Genomic DNA, 25,657 nt, shown 5'->3' on the forward strand with positions numbered 1-25,657 from the left:
GCTAGCTGGTAGCTTTTAGCTGATAAGCTAACTGAAGTGTTTGGTAAAAATAGCGGTTCAACTAGCTGATAAATGTAAAATGACATAAAGGGTATTCTTAATTCATAATAAAAATTATATCATTAATTTAAGTATTTGTAATTTTGTAAACTAATTTTTCTTTAAAAAAATACTTTAAATTTATTAATTTAATATATCCCATGTATTATAAATTAAATTAAATTTTATTCACTAAAATTTTATCTTATATTTATTATTATTTAAGTGTTTCTACTTTATAAAGAAAATAACATTTATATCAAAAACAAAAAAAAAGGTAGCACTAATAGAGTAATATTAATAACAGAGAATAAAGAAAATAACACTTACTTCAAAAAAATAAAAATAAAAAGTAACACTAATAGAATAATAGTATTTTGTTTCGTAAAAAAAAAACAAAGGTATATATTTAAAAAAAAAAAAAAAAAGCCAGCTGATATATATACAAAAATTGGAATAAAGGGATAGTAGTCTTTATTACGTAGCTTATTATAAAAATTATAATGGATAAAAATACAATTTAAATGAAATAATAAGGGTAAAATTGGAAGAAAAAGTGAGAAGCTATAAGCTATAAGCTCAAACGCTACTTGGAATAGCTTATGAAAAATAGCTTATAAGCTCGTGAAATAAGCTATAAGCTCATGGTGAAAAAGTGTTACCAAACAGAGCTTTTTTTGTCAAACGAGCTTATAAGCTATAAGCTAAAAGCTTATAAGCTCTTTTTGTGGAGTGTAAATATGTTCGACAGTGTGTGTGGAAGTTTAAAATTTAATTTTCTTTATTCACCGCCATTTTCTCCCCAATGTACTCGTTAGTACAACCTGGTGATGATTTGACTTATGTGATTGTTGGATTGGATTTATGATACTCTGATGAGAGATACATGAAATGAAATGAAGCAGAAACCCATGTGTTTCTTACAGTTTACTCGTACTTTCAACCTTTTTCACCTTACTCTTATTCCTTTACCTCTAAAATTCAAATTTCAACACCCCCCACACAAAATAACTTCAATTATTTCAAAATAAATACATCAAAATACTAACATTAGCTTGTATATCCTTTGTATCTATTCTGATTTTTGAAATACTGATTAGTATTAATAAGAACAAACCATATAACCAGCTAGCTAAGTTGTCGAGGAACTTTCAATATGAGCCTGGAGAGGTCACATTCAACAAAATGATTGGTCGGTTGGTTCTTTTCTAGTATGACATTCGCATTAATTGTCAAATGGAAAATCAGTACAGCTATAAAAAGGATAACCTCAATTCTTAACCAAGTTATCATAAATTCAACTATATGGGAATCAAATGTCACGTTGGCATGTAATTCCTCCGGTCTTAAATACAATAACATTGTCGATGTATTTCGTCAGAATTTAGGCTAAATGTATATAGTTAACAACTAGGGTACCAATGAAAAAATGGTGGGTAATTTACCCCAACCAATAAACATTTACATTTTTAAGTGGTATCCATAAACTATCTTGACCCCACCAATAAATTGCGCATTATGATTGGTTGGTGGGTAAATTACCCACCATTTTTCAAAAGTAATCTAGAAAAAACCATGTATATATACATTTTTGCTTATATATAAGACTAAAGGGTGTAATGAATATAGGAACAATGAATGATTTATAGACTCACGCATGTTTAGGCTTTTTTAATTAAAAAATGGAATTTGGCTTAACCGTAAAACCCATTGTTTTAGTCTAAAAAGCAAATCAACCTTAGGTTGGGGAGGTTGAGGGAAGGTGCCTCAGTCTCTCCTGTCAATCATGATGATGGCGGTGTCGGTCTGGCGGAGAGTAACTTGCAAAAGACACCTCGATATTAAATCAATCTATAGAAATGAGAGATACATGAATTATCCTAAGTCATACTCTGTATATAGAATGTGAGAGAGGCTCTTTAATAGGCCTTATGTCAAGGACCACCAGGCAACTAGGGCACATTCGGTCCAACGTCATAATAAACTAACTCTTAGCTTAGCGGTTTGACCAAACACAAATGTAGTAGGTCCTTCCTGCTTATACTCAGGGTTATCCCTATGCAGTATGAGCTCGGTCTTATGGACCAAGATACCGGATACCGAACACACTATTAAAAGCCCGTATAAGTGAAAATGTACATACTAGTATATATTACAGAGTTGATATGGATCTACCAAGCTACATAAAAACAATGTTTAATGCCAACAGAAACTAGTATTTTCAACAAGACAGATCGAGCTTTCCATGTGGTTCTTCTGCACTTCTGCCCTAAACCACATCCACTAGATAACATAACCAAAATAACACATCATTAAATTCAATGCATACACACCACTATTTAATGTTACCCTACTGTAACATGTTTTAATTTCCAAGCTCAGAACAGAAAGTGATCCTGTAAGGATAATAAATCCAGTAACTCAAATAAGAGAGATAAAAACAAAGGTAAAAAAAAAACAAAAGGATAGTTGTAATGTGAGGTTCTTAAGTTTGTAGGACATTAAAAATTTGTAATATATAAGAATGTATATGAAACCAGATAATTTGTACGTCGCATTCCTTGAATAGACTCTTCATGTTCTGTGAATAAGATTAATTGGAGAAAGATCAATTTAGAATCTGTATCAATCAATCATGGCCCACAATTTTTTTTTACCAAAATGTGGTGTTGAGATGATCAAATCAAAGAAAGGATGTTCTTTTAAGTTGATTGTGACTTAACCTTTATTTTTGCACATGAAGGCCATGTTACTCTTGCCTCCGAAATCCATCTGTTAAGATTAGATCATTCCAACAACTTGAAAATGCTTATGTTTGAACATTCAACACTTAAATAGTACCATATATGTAGTGTTATGTGAAAATGTAAATTATGTTGTGAATTGCCATTTTTAATTTTCTGTTGGCATTACCTGAAAACATGTTGAACCAAATTGAGGTTGTTTAAGACAACCTATAAAAGAAGATGTTCTATATTTGGATAAAGTTGCTTCTTGTGATAATAGTGGGGATTTAAATTTAGAAAAGTTTACATAAAATGAACTCATTGCCATGTGAATTGTGAACAATACCTAAGTCTAGCTAGAGTATCAATACCTATGTTTCTTTGTAATAAGGATAGTTAAGTAACATGCAAGTGTAGATCTCACGTAATATGTATTAATCCATAATCACACAAAAAATGACTACTTAGTGTGTATTTGGAAATTGTAGTTTCTTACAATTTTATGTACAATTGTGGCACTTATTAGGTGAAAGTTCTCTATCAACAACTATTTGTCAAGTTTAGAGAGATCTAACTATTTCTTCTTCAAAACATTCATTATGTTATGTTATTAAGTATTTTAGAAAAAGTGCGATATGAAGACTTTTCAGAAGACCATTCAACTAACTGACTATGATTATACAATGATTTGATTGTAATAATAATTTTTAGTTGCCAAATGACAGTTGCATCCCAATTCTACTTTTGTTTTATTTCAATTATTCATTCTTATCCAATAAACGTAAGCTTCTGTCTCTAAATTTAAGCTGCAACAAGGATTACGAAAGGAGATCTAAAATACACCCCAAACATTAATTTAGATGTACATATTCATTTTTTTTTAACAAACATATTAAAAAAATTATTAATTTTGTGTTGTTCAAAATTGTAATTCTAAACAATTTGTATTGCTCGAAAATGGATTTTTGAAACTGATTTGGATTTTCTACTATTACAACATGATGTTGTAACAAATTTTGATCGTATGATTTCAAGTTAATCGCTTAGATTGTTTATATTTAACTTTACTAATATACAATATAAATTGTGTGATCTTAAATCGGCCATTCAGATCGCCTATTGTGTGAAAACCATGTGAACGTGTTGTTGTAATCTAGGTCATTCAGAAACCCTCAAGGTTTTTAAAGAAAGTAGGTCCCTTAAATTGTTATTGCATGTACTAACCGAAGTACTAAAGGACCCTTCCTAAATTCACGCCTTGCCTCAAAATAAAAAAGGACCCTTCCTTCCTTGTTTAACATCCATAGGTTGTTGTACCTACTGATAACTACTTATGTATTTTGGTCTGCTCATTGTACCTACATAAAAGAACATCAACATAGAAACTTCACTTGTGAAATTACAAAACACCAAAATTATTAAACAGGTGGAAGTTAGATGTTTTTTCCAATTAGTAAAGTAATCCCTCAAGTCCATTTCCATCCACAATCTAATGTCATTATAGTTTATTCCACTATATTCCTTTTTTCCAATTATACAATGATAACCTTAACTAACCTCATTGCAGATCACAACAGAGAAAGCATAATTTTACTTTTCTTCATTGGAGCTGAAATGTGTCCCATTTTGACAATGACGCTATTTAGTACCTCAGCCACTAATCTATTCATTTTCTTCACATACTCTAAATGAGTACATCAAGAACCATTAGGGATAAATAAATTTAAACATTCAGAATTTTAAATAACTAAATTAAAATTCAAGATACCAAAGTAGTGAAAGTACTGGTAATTATTTATTCAATAAATCAATGATGGTGGAAATATCAAAGTAAGAAACATTCAACTACAATTTCTACCAATAGTATATTACCTAGTCCATGTCAATATGATCTCTCTTCTTTCTTTTTGACAGTATCAATATATAACAGCTACTACACAGGATTAACATTTATAATAAACAAAAAAAAATTAATTTTTTTAATCTTTTATTATTAAATCATACAGATTTGCTGCTTGGGTTTATTGGCTAAGGAAAATTAATGTTATACAATTTCAACACCAGACAAAAATGAAATAAGTTACAATACAACTGAAGAGGAAATACATCTCAAAGTTCTAATTATATATCTATTGGTCAGGAGAAGATTTAAGCTGCTTATGCTGTCCATCGATCAAACTAATCTGTCGTTTGAGTTTTGAAATATGAGCTTGAACCTACGCCAAGGAAAAGATGAAATAACTATCAGTTGGCAACACAGTTTTCTCACAAGGTTAAGATGACAGTGTCATTCAAAGTCTTCAACAAAGAGTAAAGCATATTATAATTTGTGCAACAAGTATTATTCAGCATGTATCTACTTCCGCAAATGGGGATACATAGCATCAATAATTAGCTTATTTAAGCTTATCTTATAACATAAGCACTTGTGTAGTTTGAGTTAACTCATGAAACAGTTTATGACTTGTCCATACACTATTTTCGTCGACTTGTTTCAGTAAATTATACACAATAGCCTTTGATTTTTGAAAACATACACCTTGTATCTAAGTAGTTTAACCACATTTCCCTTTCGATGATAGAATTAACTTATTCATAAACGCTTATATGATAAGCACTTTACTACTTTGTTTACCCAAATGGACCCAACTCGAGCAATCAACATGACAACAGCTTATTAACAAAATACAAGGAAAAGGACCATCACACAGAGTTTAGCATACCGAACATGGTCAATGATTTGGAGAAAATAAGTTCCTCTATAAAGCATGATCACAGAAATAAAAAATAAATCATGGAAACAGTATATCTTTGGTCTTATGACTTAGAATGACTTACTAGTATATATTATTTAGAAGTGCATTATGATAAGCATTTTGAATATTCAGCCCGACATAGAAATTATTAGAACACACATGACCCACAATTGATAATAATGGATGTCAGAAGCAAATCCTTTAATGAAGAGGCACAGGTGATAGTACGAGATAGCTATTACATAAAACTGAAATAATGTTAATTTGCATGTACAATGTCTTTTCTGTCTTTCTCTCTGACCTGTAAATTGATGAAAGATAATAAAGGATGACAGAAAGCAAACTCTTCAATGAAGAACAAGCTCTTTCTTTAGAAGTTGAATTAAATCATTTAGTTACAAACAGGAATTCCTCTCATGCACAGGTCAGTACAGCCAATAATCTTATTTGAGTAAAATTTGCACTAATAATTCAAAGACAATTCTTTTAACTCTACAAATCCCAAAATTGGACGTAAGCATCGTCCAAACAAAAATAGAGTTGAAGTACAGAACAAAAGTTTTGACTGATAAGTCATCATTATATATTATGAACGAAGAACAAAGAAAATATTTAGGAAAGATGTTTTCCATTAAATATATAGTGAAATTGGACCAAACTCATAAAGGTTGATTTTATTACACTTCTATACAAAGAGGACTAACAGATATATGTACACTGCATATGCAAATTCTAACTTTTAACCCTAGTTAAACTAACTTTTTAATTTCTATTTTTGTTTATTTATACAAATATTATATAAATTTTAAATAAAGAACAAATAAGTACCATATGTAAAAGTAAGGTGGAATCGCGTCACTATCAGCCACCTGACCATGTAATGGAGGGATCCTAAATAACTAAGATTAAATAGATTTTTCTTTCTTCATATAGAAGTACACAATTTTTTGTAAGGAACAAAGCTGAAAAGCTTCTATTACCAAGACCAGAAGTTTATTTAAGCATATTTATTAGTATAAAATAGCATTATGATATACACTCTGAACATTCATGCCCCACATAGAAATTATTAGAACAATCTAATCCACAATATATTGATGATAATGGATGCCAGAAACAAATCCTTAAATGATGAACAAGCACAAGAGATAGTACAAGATAACTATGAAATATTTTGAATAAAACCATTTAGTCACAAACAAGAATCCTCTACATGCACAGGTAACTACAACCAATAATCTTATTTAAGAAAAATGAGATGCATTCTATTCTAATTAAGACAAAGGCATAATTATTCTGAGTCAACTAATAATCACAAAAGTGGGCCATAACCCATAAGCATCACGTAAACAAAAATAAACTTCAATTGTAGAACAGAAGTTTTGAATCTTTAACTGACGATTCTTGATTATATGTTTAGGAGTGTGGAGAAGAATACTTAGAACAAAATCATAAAACTTGATGCTATCACACTCATGTACAATCGACATTTCTAGGGTGATAAAGAGCCAAACACGTGTACATGTATGATATCAGACTTCATTATTAGTAAGGATGCAACCATATACTTGCCGTAAATTGTTGATTCAAATTCAAATAAATGTATCATCATGGCAACAACAACTATTTCGACTTCCACAAATATTACATATTTTAAATATGATATTATGTCAATCATACCTGCTGACGAGCTGCTGCCAGCTGCAAGAGTTCATCTGCTTCTGAGAAATTCAGGAACCATTGGCTTAAGGGATTATCTTTAGTGTCACCTCTCCTCCGTTTACTAGCATCTTCGATCGGAACTGCATTTATAGATAATGTAACGTTAATTAAACTCAAATGTGGAAAAATGAAAGCCGCAGGTGACTATGGCAATTGCAGAGTAACATACTAGGAGGAGGCAAGGTAAGCCCAGCAGGTAGTCTTGGCATGTTCACAACTGGGTGATTCTGCAGACGAGCTAAAAAAGCTTCAGAGGGGTCGGGGAAAACTACCTCATCATAAAATTCCACAACAACAGGCTTCTTTGTGGAATAGGAACTGCTTTCATCATCTGGATACAACCTCAACTGATGATATCTGTATATACATTACACTTCAATAAAAAACAAGATTCAGAAATTATTTTGACATTCACAAAATATGGTTTGCAATCTGCATGATTTATACCAGTGAATAGAATAATAGACCTATGGTCATGTAGTATATCAATGAATAATTTTCAAGCACTGGAATCGTATAACTGCATGCTCTAATAAAAACATAACACGATAGATATTAGTTGTTTTATAATCATTTAAGCTTATCATTATTAATAAAATGTGGCACAAAAGCAAACCAAACTACTAACTCAATCTAACCGAACTTAGCAGGGCATAGAGCCACAGTACCACAAGACTTTACAAAACAAAAGCACATTGTTGGCGATATGTAACAAACAGGACCTAAAACACTATTTGAGATTTTCCCTACTTTTGAGCAACTTTGAACCTCTACACTGAAGCAAGAGAGTACAGTATCACACAAAAGGGTAAAGAAACTTTATTTGCCCCATAAACAGGCAACCAAAGACTAAATCAAAAACAACATCAAACGACTCACAAGTTCACAGGCTTGTCGCAAACATCGCTGTGAAAATAAAGTGTGATGGCAATTTCAAATTCTCCCCATCCTGCCTCTGACAACTCAAAAGGAGGTGCATCCACAATCCTTGTGGGATTATTGAAACTAGTATGTAACTGAAAAACAACACGCTTTACAATAACCCCCAGATCCTCGTTGGATGCTCCACGAACATATATAGTCCATTTATGTGATTGATACCTTGTATAACATAAATATTGTCACCTTAGTACATTTTTTTTGTGTGAAGGAAAAACCCATTTAAGCAATACATTTATTAATTAATAAAAAAAACAATTGAAGGATGCAATGTAAGTTACTTACTCACTAGCTTTTTTGCCAAGCCAAAATGATACGTTCCCGTATACTATTGGAACACTAATTTCTACATCTTTGAGTTTCTTACCCGAGTTCTACACAAAAAGTAATATAAGCAATTAATTAAGCTTTTAATGTAACAAAAGATAACATAAAGACAAATTGTTTGCATATAAGCTACAAACTATAAGCTGTTTTCAATAAGCTATCATGGAAAACTTATATAAATAAGCTGAAAATAGCTTAAGAAAATGTTATAAGTTGTTTCGATCAGTTCTCCCAAACCCAAAAGTGTTTACCTCAATAGATAAGACCAAAAAATCTTTGAATAAACAAATTAATTTAACGCTTACAGTAATATAAGTGTTTATTCATAAACTATTTCTATAGTAAAAGATAAAATAAAGGCAAACTATTTGCATATAAGTTGTTTTCATAAACTATTCAGGAAAGCTTATTGAAATAAGCTAAAAACATCATAAGGAATGCTATAAGCTATTATTTCTATAAGCTCTTCCCAAATAGTATCACAAATGTTTGTATCAGTAAATAAGCTTAAATGATTCAATTCAATCAAGCTCATTATCAATAAGAGATTCTACTTCAGTAAATAGACAAATTTCTCTTCGCATTCAAAAATCATTTTCAAATTTAACATTCTACAGATTGATTTCAAGGTTATTGCAGTGTCATAAAAAATTGTACCAAATCAAAGCTTTCAAATTTGAATAAAGCTGCAAACTTTATGCACACCAAAAAAGGGTATGGTTGTAAAAACCGTTATTATGAGATTTTAACCGAATCAGAATCAAAAGAAAGGTTACCTTCTTATCATTGTCTTCGGATTTGCCCATTTTGATTGGGTGAGAATTAGGGGTGGGACCACTTAATTGAGACTGATCTTGATCGTGATTTTTGGAAGATGAGGTGTTGAGCATATCAATTTATGAATTCGTCACGGAAATCGAATCTGAATCTGAGAATCTGATTCTAGGGTTCGTCACTGTCTGAAAATTACACGGTGCAGTTTCTGCGTGTTACGACGTCGTGTTAAACGTGCGTCGGTGACGATTGGTTAACGGGCTGGGACTGAAACCTGAATGGGCTCGTTGAAATTGCGTTTTTAATGGGCCAGCTGAATGTTTTACTCTCTTTAAAACACGTTTTGAATTATAACACCCCCCCTCTCTCTCTCTCTTTGTGATTTGATTGATTTCTTTTCCTTGTTTTATGTTTTTTTACTGACACAAGAAGAGAGATTAGTGTTGAGTATAGTTGTCTGTTGATTGACTCAGATGGACATGTTTGGTTCACCCAGATGAAACTTACAACAACACGAGAACCATGTTCTCTATATTAGGTCAATATAGTTTGAAGGAATCGATCAATTTATACAGTACCTTAGTGAGATTTGTCCATTCTGTTCAGGCAAGTTTGATTCACCCTAGGACATATTAAAATGTCAGGCATGTATCGATGACCTAGAAGAAGAAGTTTGTTTAGATGATCCATTATTTTCTTTGTGTTTACTTATGTTGTCGCAATTATCTTGTTTGACTATGATCCAAATATTGTTATAGCATCAGCTAGTAACATAAGAATAACGAAACAATGAATCACAAGACAATAAACACAATTATTTGATTACACAATTTGGCCAAGTGTTACATCTGCGACTGTAGAGAAGCTATAGTCCTGTATTATTACTTGAGTGAATTAGACTTAATGTTACAGTACATACATATTACAACAATACTCCTAAACCATAGGCGATCACCCCTTGCACTCCCGACAAACACTGTTGGGTCTAACGCACATTTGAGCCAAACAAAAGAGCAATGGGGAAGGTCATTCCAACATGCTAGGCTCTTTGCCCCTTACCTCCCTCTTCTGTGCGTATAAGCCACAATCAACATAGATAATATGCTATATTGTCAAAAAAATCTTATCCTAGTCCTAGTAATCTTGGCAGTTACTCCCTACGTTTCAAAATAAATGTCGTTGTCAACCACTTTACACATGCAATGCATAACTTTGATTGTTAATATCTTTAATATTTAAAGTAAAAAATTTTAATTATCTAAAGTAAAAAATTATAAGAATTTAATATTTTAAAAGTATTTATCGAGACAACTCAAACAACATCTTACACATGCTAATATTTGTATTTATATATTAGTTAAAAAGTAGGGTCAAAGTAAGTTATGTGAATAGTTCACACTGCAAAAATGCGTCATGTATTTTGAAATGGAGGGAGTAACATTTAGGGGGTTTGAAAAACCTATCATTTACAAGCTAGTGAGTTGACTCAAGCGAGTTTAGAAATGAATAAAAAAAGAGTAATGATCTTTGTACAACCCTTTTGAGACAACTTGTGGTACAACCTTGTTGTTCTTCCTTTTTATTGGTCAAAAACAATAGAAAAAAAAGAAAGAAAAAGAGAGAATAAGAATATAATGTGAATATGACAATGAAAGTTGTCTAAAAATTATACTAAAATGAATGTATAAATATCATTTCTCATAAAAAAAGAGAAATGATATTTGAACATCTATTTTGCGACAACTTTGTGACAACTTTCTTTCTCATACTTACATTACTTTTTACTTTATCTCTCTCTATTGCTTTGATTTTCGTGCAAATACTTTTTTTTTTTTTTTTTTTTTTTGTAAATTATGGTTGTTCCAAAAGTTATCAATAAAATAGTTGTTTAAATAACACTCCTCTAAAAAAACTAGCTACTACAATAAGCATCAGGTTTCTTTGTTTGTTAACAAAATTCAAGTGGTGGGTACATCAAATGGTGGTGAATTCAAACCATGTATAATTTCTAAATCTTTGATAAAAGACGTCCTAGACAATATCATGTGAACCTTCCCGTCCCTTTGCATAGCTCTTCAATTATTTATGTACCCTATAGTCGTTTTTCCTAACAATAAAGTATTTTTTTGGTATTGATCGAGGTTTGAACCCCGACCTTACATATTTTATGCATTATTTCAACCAACTAAGCTAAGTTCACGAGGACAATTCACTTTTGAGTTAAACATATATAAAATATTCCAAACAAAAAAATCAAGTTATTTATTCCTTTTTTTTTTTAGCAAAACTTATTTATTCCTTATAAAAAAAAAGCTTAATACATCATTTGGTCCCTTAACTTATTTTCAGTTTTCAATTTGGTCATCTAACTATAAAGTGTCTCAATTTGGTCCCATAAATCTTCTTCCGTTTACCATTTTGGTCACGTCCGTGTGTTTTTTAATATCTAATATTTTTAATATGTTTTCGACCATTCGATTGCAGGTCTATTATGTACCACCCTGAACCACCAACACCTAATTTTTTCCCTTTCTTTATCTTCTTCCTTCCACCACTTCTTCATATTTTTTTTTTGAACAACAAAATTTTATTAAAAGGTTACCATGGCACCATGGCTGAAAACGCCTCATAATACAACCAAAATCCAGAAATTACACAATGGCCTGCCCAAGCAAAAACCAAAACTCCCAACAGCATGACCTTAGAAATACGTCTTCCCCTAAGCCCAGTGGCGGAGCTAGAAAAAAAGTCTAGGGTGGACCATAAATAGTGATGGAGCTTAATTTTCTTACAAGTACATTTTATCATTGGTTAGTTCCAATGACTACAAATTTGTTATTTGTTGAATATAATTCAAACCGGTATTTTAAAATCTGAACCGTTTATCAACCTTAATAAAGTACAAGATAATTGATCGAACAACTAGGTCATTGAACCTAACGACTGAATTAAATGACTCGACTTCAATAAACAGATGTATAGGTATTAAATCGAATTGAATCAAACGATCGAGTAAAAAAAATTAAAATAAAACTCATGACATATATATTAATGTAAAAAAGATCATTACATAAGAAAATATACTTATAATCAAGTACAATAATGAAATATATTTTAATTTAATAAAGAATATAGTATTTTTTTTACCTTATTTTTTAGGATGTATATTTTTTTACCTAAAAAATAATGTTTATACAATTAAATATTTTTATGATATCATGTTTTTTAAGGATATTTTAACATTTATGTTATATGTTATGCATTATAAAAGATGGTTGAGGTCCTCTTTTATATAAAAAATATGTTATGTGTTTTAAAAGAGAATTTTTTTGACAAAAAAAGAGTTGAAGTTCCCTTTGTTTAAAAAAAATAAAATAAAAGAGTAAAGAGACAATTGTACCCAAAAATAAGAGTAAGGAAGGAAAAGATTATTTTAAATTGAATAAAGGAGTTATGTTTTATTAAAGAAAGAAAGGATTAAGTAAGAAAAAAAAAAAGGATTATTTTAACAATTTTGAATGCTTTTTTTTTTTTTTTTTTTTATACAAAAGAAAATAAAAGAGTAATGAAAATGGCTTTGATAAGAGTTGAACCTAGCACATAAGACTTGGCAAAAAGACTCATAACCACTACAACATGCTACACAATCATCATATAATTACAAAAACATAATATATATAATAAGAAGAAAAAAATTGGGGGTGGGCCATGGCCCACCTTGGCCCATGAGGGGCTCCGCCTCTGCCTAAGCCACCAAAACAAAACAAAAACATGACTAAAAGCGCCCAGCAATGACAAGGGAAGAACATAAAACATAATTGGTTAAATCCCTCCAAGACCAAAGGTGTTAACTGCTAAGGCTTTGTAAAAAAAAACACCATTTATTCATATTCATATGAAATCCATCAATATTCATACAATATACCTTAAAAAATTCCAGAAAAATCAAATATTTAACCAACACATAAAATTCAGATTCATCAATTCATCCCTTCAACATCATGAATTCCTGGCTTCCACGAATTCAACATCAATTAGAACCCGAATTTGAACAAGAGAGAATATAATTTGAAGGATCTAAAATTAGTTTCTTCTTAAATTACACCACAATTCTTATAATTTGAAGGTTCTGGAATTGAGTTTGGGTTAGAATTTTGGGAATTAGGGCTTGAATTATGGGTTCTGTCTATTGTCCCATTGTGTTTCCTTGGAACTAAATTTCATGGGTATTCCACAATGGAGAGGACCAAAATGGTAAACGGAAGAAGATTTATGGACCAAATTGAGACACTTTATAGTTAGGGATTAAATTGAAAACTAAAATTAAGTTAAGAGACCAAATGATGTATTAAGCCAAAAAAAAATAACTTAAGTTATTTATGCAACATATATATTCAGATTCAATATTAAAATCCAACTTTTTGACAAGATAAGTTAAACGATATTAAATCTAAAACCTTGTTCAATCTCATATATTAGAGATGTTTACACATAACTTTACTCTGGAATTTTCTTCAATTTTTTTTTTTTTTTGACTGATACGCACGAAATGTTTCTAGCAACCTTGAAACACAAGTAACTTAACGCAGTCATTCCAATTCATGATCTTAACTTGGAGTAACTTCTAATATTATTTGATCAATAAATTTGTGGTTGAACCCGAGGAGCTATTTTTAAGCACTGCTTTTATTTTCCTTTTGATTCAATTGAAGAATGAATTCATTTAAGGAAGTAATGATGCTGCTTTATATATCATAGAACTTGTTGAGATTTAGATAAAGGTAAAAATGATTTAACAATATGTTGTCATAACTTTCTCATTAAGGGAACATTTTGTTTCTGTAGGAATGATTGATACATGAAGAAACAAAATGAAAAAATATTTGTAACAGAAAAAAATAAAACTGCCTTCCGTGCAAATTAGCCTAATCTAATCTATCTTAATCTCCATTAGCTTGATTTACAGTTCACTCAAACGAGATGTGAGGTTTTGGAATTCATCCTCGCTGCAAGGAATTGTGAGACCACCCATAGGATGATCATATCCAAATTCTTCTTCTGCTTGATTTAGTAATTCTTGAAACGATGGTTGGTTCAAGTATGATACTGGAATCACGAACCGTCTCATTCTATCTCCAACATAGACTGCGAGATAGCCTTTTGGGACTTCAAGTCCCTTGGTAGATTCTTGTGTTTTGGAAAATGATGGCATTCTAATAAGCTTTGCTATGCGGAAACCCATGGTCTTTTTAATGGTTAGAGGATTGGTTGGGAAAAGAAAATTTGAATTATGATAATTTAGGATGTAAAAGATTTGTGTTGCTTGAGAGTCCAATGAAATAGTGTATATATAGTTGCTAGCATATACAAACCAATTAATCAATGAGCTGTGATATGGCCCAGTGAGTGACATGGGATCACATGGAATTGTTTTCAAGGATTAGGAAGATAAATGGAAGAAAATGCACATACCCTACTTTGAAAAATAATGTCCAACATATAACCCACTTAAAATTTGAGACAATGCAATGGTGAATGGAACCTGATGTTTTTTCTTGCATTTTGGGTGGGTATAGCTAATCCAATGGTAGACATGCTTTAGACATCTCACATCTTAGATTTATGTGCAACTTGTTAGGCTTGTGATGGAACGGTGTGAGGAGGAAAGAAGCGAACCGATATTGAACACAAGAACTTGAGCTACTATGAACCAAATTTTTTATTTTTGTAAGACCAACTCCATGATATTTGCATACCAGGACAGAACTTTGAGGTCCTTGCATTCCTAATTAAGTATCAAGGTCAATTAAACTTTCTATTCCATGAATAGGTCTGTTTTATGGTAGGGTAGACCTCTAAGACAATACCATGTGATCTTATATATGCTCTTGTCTCCTTGTAGATTCCATGACTCCATCCTGATCCTATACTACAGTATAAACCTCCACCAATCATTCAAGTAGCCAATGGTTTCTCAATATTCTTTTATCTATATATATTCATGGCTGCAAGCATTTAGGACAAACACAAATCATTCACATCCTAAACCATTTTAATTTCAAAAACTTGCTTCTTGCTTACAAGTCTTCCTACAACCATTTGAATTTAAGTTCTAACACATACAAAAATGGGTTTTCGTTTCTCTGGTATCATCAGAAGGGCATCATTTTCTGCAAACCGAGCAGTTTCAAAAGCTGTTGACATGCCAAAGGGATATATTGCCGTGTATGTTGGAGAGAAACGGTTTGTGATCCCAATATCATACTTGAACCAACCATTATTTCAAGACTTATTGAGTCAAGCTGAAGAAGAGTTTGGATATGATCATCCAATGGGTGGCCTCACCATTCCTTGCACGGAAGATGTCTTTCAACATATAACATCTCGCTCGAATGGGCTATGAATCTGACACCAAAAGAAACTGACATAGTTTAGTAGAGACATTTTTTTGTAAACTAGGCATCTAATGAAATTGTAAAGATGGGAAAAAGTGACTATTAGATTGACAAATTTATGGAATATAAATATTTTTTGTTATAATGAAAACGAATTCGACTATTCAAGTAACTCTTCTATGTTTTTGGTTTATTGCACTTAGAAACTTAAGAAATAGGACTATATGAGTAATATTGCTTGCTATAATTAAAAAATGACTTGGTATTCTGAAGGAAAAAAAATCAAAGCAGGAATAGAAGTGGAACACATGGTAGAGCAAAAATATTTTTCCTAGGAAAAAAGGTGAAAAATAAAGTTACCAAAAATTAATTCCTTTTTAAACTACATAATATATATACATGAAATTAAAATTGTGGTGCAAAAGCCTTAATCGTGTATGAGGCAGCTTCCTTTCATAAGCAAGTGAACAAGAACAATGACAGTAACAAGGTCAATTATTCTGCTAATATAACGGGCCTCATTCTATGGTTCCTGTTAGGATATCCTTATCTTAAGAATTGAATGGTTATTACTGAGTAGTTTATATGAGTGATAACAGCTGAAGAACCATCACATGGTGTTGTCTTATAGATTTTCACAATAGTCACAATAGATTTTAGAATAATGACAGATGAGTTTGTAACGTAGTTATTGCTCGAATAATGGCCATATATATAAGTTTAGGTGAGTTGGGTCCTGAGGATCACTAAGGTCAGGTCTCAAAGACCAGAAAACGCTGACAAATATATTTATATATTACTCACCAACGAGGTCTTTGCAACGCCAGAAGGAGTCGATCACATGTCATTGTGGGGAATGTGTCAACTTCTTACCAAGTGGACCAACCTCTTGACACTCAACATTTGAAAATTAATATTTTAAAAAATAAAACAACAAACAAATAAATAAAAGAAAGAACCAAAATTATTATTCTAGTAACCTTGAAACACAAGTAATTTACTGCGGCCTTTCCAATACAGTCAAGAACAGAACAGTTGCATATTATGATCTTAAATTCATGATGTGAACTTGAAGTGTCTTTTGGTAATGTTTGATCAATAAATTTGTGGTTGAACTCAAGGAGATATATTTAAGAAATAAATTTATTTTCTTTTTGATTCTGGAATGAATTCATATAACAAATTAATGATTCTGCTGTATATCATAGAATTTGCTGAAGTTTAGTAAAAGCCAAAAAATATGACTTTACAATATTTTGTCATAACATTCTCATTAAGCTAACATTTTGTTTCTGTAGGAATGATTAATACATGGCAGAAACAAAATGAAAAAAATATTCATAACAGAAAAAAATTGCATTCTGTGCAAATTAGCCTCAACTAATCTATCTAAAGCTCCGTTAGCATAATATCTACAGCTCAATTCATGCGAGAAGTGAGGTTTTGGAATTCATCTTCACTGCACGGAATTGTAAGACCACCCATTGGATGATCATATCCAAATTCTTCTTCTGATTGATTTAGTAATTCTTGAAATGAGGGTTGGTTCAAGTATGATACAGGAATCACAAACCGTCTCATTTTATCTCCAACGTAGACTGCAAGATAGCCTTTTGGCACTTCAAATCCCTTGCTAGATGCTTGTGTTGACGAAAATGATGGCTTTCTGATAAGCTTTGCTATGCGGAAACCCATTGTTTTTTTTATGGTTAGAGGATTTGGATGAGAAAGATTTATTTGAATTATGATAATTTAGGATGCAAAAGACTTGTGTTGCTTGAGAACACAATGAATAGGTGTATATATAGTTGCCAAGGGACTCTACAAAATCAATCAGCCAATGGAAGCATTTTGATGAGCTGTGATAGGGCCTAGTGAGGGACAAGGGATCACATGGTATTGTCCTATAGAAGTCATTTTCAAACTATTAGATGAAGCTAAATGGAAGAACATGCACATACCCTACTCTGTAACACAACTAAGGAAAAATTAAAGACAGTGGATTGGTGAAAGAAACTTGATGTTTGTTGCTATAGCTAATCCAATATGTTTGTTCCCACATCTTTCTTCTAAATGACAAGGCAACTAATATACATATACCTGCTAAATACATCACATATATGTGCAACTTGTAAAGCTTGAGTAGGACCTGATTTATAGCTCAGAAACAGTGTGAGGAGGAAAAAGAGAACCAATTTTGAACACAAGATCATGGGCCTCTATGAACCACATTTTATATTATTACAAGACAAGCTTCATGATATTTGCATACCAGGACAGAAGTTTGCGGTCCTTGCCTTCTTAATTAAGTATCAAGGTCAATTAAACTTTCTAGTGAGGTGATATGTTGGTGTATTATCTGTCATGACATTTGGTCTTTGTGAAAGTCTGAAAGACTTCCAAGACAATACCATGTGATCTTATATATCCTCTTGTCTCTTTGTATATTCTTTGTCCCCAACCTAATCCTATACTATAGGACTATAGGATACACCTTCACCAATCATTCAAGTAGCCAACTGTTTCTCAATATGAATTCTTTCATCTATTTATATTCAAGGCTACAAGCATTTAGGACCAACACAAAACATTCACATCCTAAAGCATTCAGTTTTCAAAAACTTGTTATTGCTACAATTTATCTTATTTTAAAACAATTTCTTCTCAAGTTTTAACACATACAACAATGGGTTTTCGTGTCCCTAGTATCATCAGAAAGTCATCATTTTCTGCAAGCCGAGTAATTTCAAAAGTTGTGGATGTGCCAAAGGGATATCTTGCAGTGTATGTTGGAAAACAAAAGCGATTTGTGATCCCCATATCATACTTGAACCAACCATCGTTTCAAGACTTGTTGAGTCAAGCTGAGGAAGAGTTTGGATATGATCATTCCATGGGTGGCCTCACCATTCCTTGCACAGAAGATGTCTTTCAACACATAACATCTCGCTTGAACGGAATATGAATCTAACACAAAAAAGAGACTGACATAGTTTAGTAGACTAGAGACATTTTTGTAAACTAGGCCTGTTATCAAATTGTAAAGATGGGAAAAAAGACCATTAGATTGAAATTCTTTATATAGCGTATATATTATTTTGTTTAGTGAAAACGAATTCGACTACTCAAGCAGCTCCTCTACTTTTTTGGTTTATTGCACTTCAGAACTTACAAAATTCGATTATATGAGTAATTCTGCTTGCTATAAGACAAAAAATGAATTGGCATTCTGAAAAATTTCAAAGCAGGAATTGAGCACACACATATTCTTGGCAAAGGGCAGATCAAATTTATTTTTCTTAAGACAAAAGGTGAAATCTAAATTTACCATTTTTTTTTACTACATAATATAGACATGAAATTAAAATTTTGGAGTGCCAAAGCTTTAATCTTACATGAAGTACATTCCTTTCATAAACAAGTACACAATACCAATTCATCAACAAGGGAAATTATTTCACTGAATGACATAGGCCTCATTATATGGTTCCTGTTAGGATATCCTTATCTAAAGAATTGAATGGTTAGTACTTACTTAGTGAGAGACAACAGCTCAAGAACCACCACATGGTGCTGTCTTATGACTACAAGTTTTTCTTGAAGTGTCACCTACGTATTCATTGCTGAAATAACGACCTTGTTTTTTCTTCAAGACATCTCATATTTTCACTTTTTTGTCCACCTTTCTTTGATCTCTATATTGATTAGTACTAATAAATTTTGTATCGCTAACATGGCGTTATGACAGCTAAAGGAAATCTCTTTAATTGTTGGAACATTATTTGCACATAACTATTAGTCATTTTGGTCTGATAGAAGTTTAAATTCAATATTGGTTGCATGTTATAATGTCTTCTGCAGTCAAAATCAATGGCTTTCTTTATCATAACAGCTTGCAGGACTAGTACTTTGTGAATAGCACGGAAAGTCCTTTTGATTGTAATATATGTTGTGAATTCGGTCAATTCCAAACTTCACATCAATAAAATTTAGATTCGTGGCAACCAACAACCAAAAATTGATTAACCACAAGCAACAACAACAAGTGCATGGCAAAACCACAATCCAACCAAAGAATAAACAAGATAAAGAGAGTAAAGACAAGATAACAACACCAAAGATTGTTGACTCAGTTCGGTCCAACTTGACCTAATCTGGGGGAGAGATTGATCTCTCCAATCCACTATCAATGAGTTTTTACAAAGAGATACAAATGGGTTACAAGAAATTAGCTTCAACAAGCTCACAAAGAACAACCCTAATTTCTACACATTTTACCAATCTCACCAATGAACAAGACACTCATGATTTTCACTCTCCCTGTTTACAATTGTTTCAAAACTCAAGAATCTAACCCCCAAAAGAGAACCAACCCTTAGTCTTTGATTTCACTAAGGATCTTCTTTTTTGGTTTTACAAGACTCACCCAAAAAGACTCTCCACTCATGTGTTTCCCAACCCCATGAATCTTCCCCAAAAGACACCAACCCCTTTCCCAAGAGCCCCTTCTTTTGGTTCTCCAAGATTCACATCTTAAAGCTTTGAACCTCACCCAAAGACCCTCAACCTTTAGTATCTAAAACCCTAAAAGTTCCCTCCTTTGGTTTTCATGAGATTCACCAAGCTTACCCAACAAATGGGTCATGGAGTGCTTATATAGTGTTTAGATCCGGACAAAATCGTGTCACGATTTCCCAAATCGTGACACGGTTGATGCGTACGACCCAAGGTACGACCAACCTTATCCTGAAACCGTGCCGAACAAGTTGAAAATCGTGTCACGTTTTCCCAAAATCGTGTCACGATTGAACACATCAAGGAACCATGCTCACTACCTGCCAAATCGTGACACGGTACACAAATCATGTCACGATCCTGAATTTTGCTAAAAATCATTTTTGAGGCACTTTGCAACAGTATAGTCTTCATCAATACCGCACTTTTTCCAACTGCACAAGCACTACCATGCAACATATAATTAAATTGCAAACTGGTAAGAAATTGTTGTAAGCTGGGAATTTCCTATAAACAACCACATGCCTTGGTAGTTGGTTAGGCCCATTCACTTAATTCTCAGGTTTGTAACCTGTCCTCCTTGAATCTAGTAAATGTAAATCTTAAACCAGTCAACTTCTCCTATGAAGATTTGTTGCCCTTGATATCTAAAGGGACATGAAAAACTATGGAAGAGTTTTACATATTAAGCTTTACATGAAGAGATATAATTGATTGACAATGTAAAACTTTTATACGTTCTAAGTGCATGTTTTGTCTTGTTCACCCCTTCGAACATTTCTGTCAAGTGCCAATAGTCAACACACAATGCTGCTATATTAATTCATGACATCATGGTCACATTATAATTTCATTCAGGTTGCACTAAGATGGTGTACTAACATGGACCGAGATTAAAAGCTTCAACAAAGAGAGGATGCAATAAAATCTTGATATATTTGATTTTGAGCTGAGGATATGATTCCCTTTGATATAAAAGGAACATGGGAAGCTACGGAAGATTGTTATAGATTGGTGCCAGCAGCTTTGGCATAAAAAAACTCTCCATAGTCTTACAAGATGCAATAATCTCTCCTGCAGTTAATCAGGTAGAATAAGAATTTAACACCAGTTGATTTGGTTCATCCTGACGGGTTAAACAGGGCGGATCAAGAATTTAACACTAGTTGAGTTGATTTGATCATGTCTTGTTTTTTTGGCGGGTTAAACGGCACGGATCAACTTAGTAGTGGAACACAGAACTTCAACTCGTCTCGCTGGAAATTGCGGATTCAACGGGATGGCACAGCAGACTTGGCCCGATTTTTCACTCATACTTGAGTGTTTTCTCTTAGTGTTTTATCAATAAATTTACGCAATAAACTTATCTTTTTAATTTTGGAATTAATTCATATAATTGAACGGATTGTGATACTTTAATACTGTTCTATATATTAGAATTTCTTGAGATCTGGAAAAAACTAAAAATAATTGAAGAGTTGTGATAACATTATCATTGAGGGAACATTTTGTTTCCGTAGGAATGATTGATACATGGAAGAAACAAAATGAAAAAAAATATTAATAACAGAAAAAATTGTCATCTGAGCAAATTAGCCTCAACTAATCTATCTTAATCTGTATCCAAAAAAAATAAAAATCTATCTTAATCTCCATTAGCATGATTTACAAATCACTTAAGCGAGAAGTGAGTTGTAAGAAAGCATCTTCACCGCAAGGAATTGTAAGACCACCCATTGGATGATCATATCCAAATTCTTCTTCTGATTGATTTAGTAATTCTTGAAACGATGGCTGGCTCAAATATGATACTGGAATCACGAACCGCCTCATTCTATCTCCAACATAGACTGCGAGATAGCCTTTTGGGACTTCAAGTCCCTTGGCAGTCTCTTGTGTTTTGGAAAATGATGGCATTCTGATAAGCTTTGCTATGCGGAAACCCATTGTTTTTATTATGTATGGCTCCTCACAAAAAGATACTGATGATGGCAGAGGATTGGATGAGAAAGAAATATTTGAATTCTTATAATTCAGAATGCAAAAGATTTATGTTGATTTGAGAATCCAAGGAATAATGTATATATAGTTTCTAAGGGCCTCTACAAACCAATTAATCAGTGAATGTAATTTGGTGAGCTGTGATAGGGTCAAGTGAAGGACAAGGGATCACATGGTATTGTCCTATACATATTTTTTCAAGGATTAGGAAGCTTAATGGAAGAGCATGCACATACCCCACATTGTGAGATAATGGCCAACAAATAACCCTACTTGAAGTTTGAGACAATGCAATGGTGAAAGAAACCTGATGTTTTTTCTTGCATTTGGGTATAGATAATCCAATTGTAGACATGCTTTAGACATCTCACATGTTTCTTCTAATTGACATTGCAGCAAATATACATCTACCAACTGAATATATATCATATTTATGTGAAACTTATAAGGTTGTGTAGGACCTGATTGATAGCTTAAAAACAAAGACTGTGAGGAGGAAAAAAGAAAATCGATATTGAACACAAGATCATGATATTTGCTTACCAGAACAGAACTTCGCGGTCCCTGCCTTCTTAATTAAGTATCAAGGTCAATTAAACTTTCTAGTGGGGTGATGTGTTGGTGTATTATCTGTTATGACATTTAGTCTTTGTGAAATACTTCTAAGACAACACCATGTGATCTTATATATGCTCTTGCCTCCTTGTAGATTCTTTGACCCTAACCTAAATTTTAATTCTATACTATAGGATACCCCTCCTTCACCAATCATTCAAGTAGGCAACTGTTTCTCAAAATTAGTTCTTACATCTATATATATTCAAGGCTACAAGCATTTAGGACCAACACAAAACATTCACATCCTAAAGCATTCAGATTTCAAAAACTTGGTCTTTGCTTAAAAGTTTATTTTATTTTTAAACCATTTCTTCTAAAGTTTTAACACATACAACAATGGGTTTTCGTTTCCCTGGTATCATCAGAAAGGCATCATTTTCTGCAAACCGATCAGCTTCAAAATCTGTGGACGTGCCAAAGGGATATCTTGCAGTATATGTTGGAGAGAAACAGACGCGGTATTTAATCCCCGTATCATACTTGAGCCAACCTTCATTTCAAGGCTTGCTGAGTCAAGTTGAGGAAGAGTTTGGATATGATCATCCCATGGGTGGCCTCACCATTCCTTGCACGGAAGATGTCTTTCAACATATAACTTCTTGCTTCAATGGGCTATGAATCTGAGACCAAAAGAGTCTGACATAGTTTAGTAGAGACATTTTTTGTAAACTAGGCATCTGATGAATTTATGGAGTATATATATATTTTTTGTTTAATGAAAACGAATTCGACTACTCAAGCTGATCCTCTATGTTTATGTTTATTGCACTTGCTATAAGAAGAAATTTTTTTTCCCTAGGACAAAGGTGAAACATAAATTTACCGAAGTGTACAATAACAATTCAGTAACAAAGTCAATTGTTTCACTGAATGACATAGGCTGCATTCTATGGTGCCTGTTAGGATATCCTTATCTAAAGAATTGAATGACTCAGGAGGCTATATGACTCACTAACCACCACATGGTGTTGTCTTATAGATTTTCATCAAGAGACACAAGAGATTTTAGAATAATGGCATTTTTTTTTTAGAATAATGAATAAACAAGTATTAGCTGTTGACTTGCTGTACATATTTCTGTTTAAAAAAAAATTCAAATGGGTACCTACTCGCTCCTTCATCAGAATGTGGGGCATTCAACATGTATAATTTTTTCATCTTTGATTGAAGACGTCCTACACAATACCATGTGATCCTTCACCTTACTTTGCATAGGCCTTCAATCATTTATGAACCTAGTGGTTTTCCAAACAATAAACTTATAAATTCAAGTATTGCACATACTTCCTAATCATAGTCTATCATTGTAACTTTTCCTTAGTTATTTATGTTATATTTATATTCAGATTTCAGACTCAATGTTAAAATACATTTTTTTTTTGATGAAAAATCCAAAACCTTTTTTTCCATCCTTTTTATTTCAAATGTTTACATATAACTTTTAATATGTACTTCAATATATGCACGAAATGTTTCTAGTTACCTTGAAACACAAGTAACTTACTAGTGTTTCCAATACAGTCAGGAACAGTTGCATTCTTATGATCTTAAATTCATGATGTTAACTTTGGACTAACATCTAATATTATTTGATCAATAAATTTGTTGTTGATCCCAAGGAAACATATTTAAGCAATAAATTTATTTTCGTTTTGATTCTGGAATGAGTTCATATAACAAATTAATGATGCTGCTGTATATCACAGAATTTGTTGAAATATAGAAAAAGGTAAAAATGATTTAACAATATCTTGTCATAGCATTCTCATTGAGGGAACATTTTGTTTCCATAGGAATGATTGATACATGGAAGAAACAAAATGAAAAAAATATTCATGACAGAAAAAAAAAATGGTTCTGTGCTAATTAGCCTTAACTAATCTATCTAAGTCTGATTAGCATGATTTACGGCTCAATTCAATCGAGAAGTGAGTTGTAAGAAAGAATCTTCACTGCAAGGAATTGTGAGACCACCCGTTGGATGATCGTATCCATCCAAATTCTTCTTCTGCTTGATTTAGTAATTCTTGAAATAATGGTTGGTTCAAGTATGATACTGGAATCACGAACCGTTTCATTCTATCTCCAACATAGACTGCGAGATAGCCTTTTGGGACTTCAAATCCCTTGGTAGATGCTTGCGTTGAGGAAAATGATGGCATTCTGATAAGTTTTGCTATGCGGAAACCCATTGTTTTTTTTTTTTTTTTTTTTTTTTATGGTTAGAGGATTTGGATGAGAAAGAAATATTTGAATTCTGATAATTTATGATGCAAAAGACTTGTGTTACTTGAGACCCAAAGAGTAGTGTATAAATAGTTGCTAAGGGACTCTACAAACCAATTAGCCAATGAAAGTATTTTGATGAGCTGTGATAGGGCCTAGTGAGGGACAAGAGATCACATGGTATTGTCTTATAGAAGTCATTTTCAAGGATTAGATGAAGTTAAATGGAAGAACATGCAAATACCCCACTTTGTAACACAAAGGAAAAATTAAAGACAGTGGATTGATGAAAGAAACCTGATGTTTTCTGCTATAGCTAATCCAATGGTTGACATCCATTAGACATCTCATATGTTTCTTCTAATTGATGTTATAGCTAATATACATCTACCAGCTAAATACATCTCAGATTTGTGTGCAACTTGTTAGGCTTGTGTTGGAACAGTGTGAGGAGGAGAGAAGAGAACCGATATTGAACACAAGAACATGAGCCACTATGAACCACATTTTATATTTTTGCATGACAGACTCCACAAAATTTGCATACCAGAACAAAACTTTGCGATCCCTGCCATCCTAATCAAATATGAAGGTCAATTAAACTTTCTATTCCATGAAT

At 32.4% G+C, this 25,657-nt stretch overlaps 6 protein-coding genes across 6 annotated transcripts; 2 read left to right on the top strand and 4 right to left on the bottom strand.

The window, feature by feature from the left end:
* Positions 1 to 4,687: 4,687 nt before the first annotated feature.
* Positions 4,688 to 9,543, bottom strand: LOC11442795 (transcription initiation factor TFIID subunit 14b). The gene is made up of 6 exons (XM_003607047.4): positions 9,286 to 9,543; positions 8,468 to 8,556; positions 8,123 to 8,344; positions 7,413 to 7,600; positions 7,202 to 7,323; positions 4,688 to 4,981 (listed from the first exon to the last, which is right to left on the bottom strand). Exons 1-6 carry the CDS (start codon positions 9,397 to 9,399, stop codon positions 4,895 to 4,897), a joined length of 822 nt encoding a protein of 273 aa, XP_003607095.2. The 5' UTR covers positions 9,400 to 9,543; the 3' UTR covers positions 4,688 to 4,894.
* A 4,516-nt stretch (positions 9,544 to 14,059) lies between these two features.
* LOC11443609 (auxin-induced protein 10A5) lies at positions 14,060 to 14,866 on the bottom strand. The gene has a single exon (XM_003607050.3). It carries the CDS (start codon positions 14,694 to 14,696, stop codon positions 14,244 to 14,246), a length of 453 nt encoding a protein of 150 aa, XP_003607098.2. The 5' UTR covers positions 14,697 to 14,866; the 3' UTR covers positions 14,060 to 14,243.
* A 399-nt stretch (positions 14,867 to 15,265) lies between these two features.
* Positions 15,266 to 15,850, top strand: LOC120580261 (auxin-induced protein 6B). The gene has a single exon (XM_039833836.1). It carries the CDS (start codon positions 15,411 to 15,413, stop codon positions 15,684 to 15,686), a length of 276 nt encoding a protein of 91 aa, XP_039689770.1. The 5' UTR covers positions 15,266 to 15,410; the 3' UTR covers positions 15,687 to 15,850.
* Positions 15,851 to 16,854: 1,004 nt separating this feature from the next.
* Positions 16,855 to 17,792, bottom strand: LOC11445398 (auxin-induced protein 10A5). Its single transcript, XM_003607052.3, has one exon. It carries the CDS (start codon positions 17,371 to 17,373, stop codon positions 17,098 to 17,100), a length of 276 nt encoding a protein of 91 aa, XP_003607100.1. The 5' UTR covers positions 17,374 to 17,792; the 3' UTR covers positions 16,855 to 17,097.
* A 3,862-nt stretch (positions 17,793 to 21,654) lies between these two features.
* On the bottom strand, positions 21,655 to 22,501 carry LOC11445399 (auxin-induced protein 10A5). The gene has a single exon (XM_003607054.4). It carries the CDS (start codon positions 22,138 to 22,140, stop codon positions 21,859 to 21,861), a length of 282 nt encoding a protein of 93 aa, XP_003607102.2. The 5' UTR covers positions 22,141 to 22,501; the 3' UTR covers positions 21,655 to 21,858.
* A 355-nt stretch (positions 22,502 to 22,856) lies between these two features.
* Positions 22,857 to 23,610, top strand: LOC11444364 (auxin-induced protein 15A). The gene has a single exon (XM_003607055.3). The coding sequence runs from the start codon at positions 23,149 to 23,151 to the stop codon at positions 23,428 to 23,430; it is 282 nt and encodes a 93-aa protein (XP_003607103.1). The 5' UTR covers positions 22,857 to 23,148; the 3' UTR covers positions 23,431 to 23,610.
* Positions 23,611 to 25,657: the final 2,047 nt, after the last annotated feature.

This window comes from Medicago truncatula, chromosome 4 (assembly GCF_003473485.1).
Source record: "Medicago truncatula cultivar Jemalong A17 chromosome 4, MtrunA17r5.0-ANR, whole genome shotgun sequence".
NCBI lineage: Eukaryota > Viridiplantae > Streptophyta > Magnoliopsida > Fabales > Fabaceae > Medicago > Medicago truncatula.

Coding starts and splice junctions, on each gene's coding strand:
- LOC11442795 (XM_003607047.4), bottom strand. CDS start 9,399: ATGCTCAACACCTCATCTTCCAAAAATCACGATCAAGATCAGTCTCAA. Junction 8,345..8,467: donor CTTGGCAAAAAAGCTAGTGA/GTAAGTAACTTA, acceptor ATGTTATACAAG/GTATCAATCACATAAATGGA. Junction 7,324..7,412: donor GCTTACCTTGCCTCCTCCTA/GTATGTTACTCT, acceptor CTATAAATGCAG/TTCCGATCGAAGATGCTAGT.
- LOC11443609 (XM_003607050.3), bottom strand. CDS start 14,696: ATGTCACTCACTGGGCCATATCACAGCTCATTGATTAATTGGTTTGTA.
- LOC120580261 (XM_039833836.1), top strand. CDS start 15,411: ATGGGTTTTCGTTTCTCTGGTATCATCAGAAGGGCATCATTTTCTGCA.
- LOC11445398 (XM_003607052.3), bottom strand. CDS start 17,373: ATGGGTTTCCGCATAGCAAAGCTTATCAGAAAGCCATCATTTTCGTCA.
- LOC11445399 (XM_003607054.4), bottom strand. CDS start 22,140: ATGGGTTTCCGCATAGCAAAGCTTATCAGAATGCCATCATTTTCCAAA.
- LOC11444364 (XM_003607055.3), top strand. CDS start 23,149: ATGGGTTTTCGTTTCCCTGGTATCATCAGAAAGGCATCATTTTCTGCA.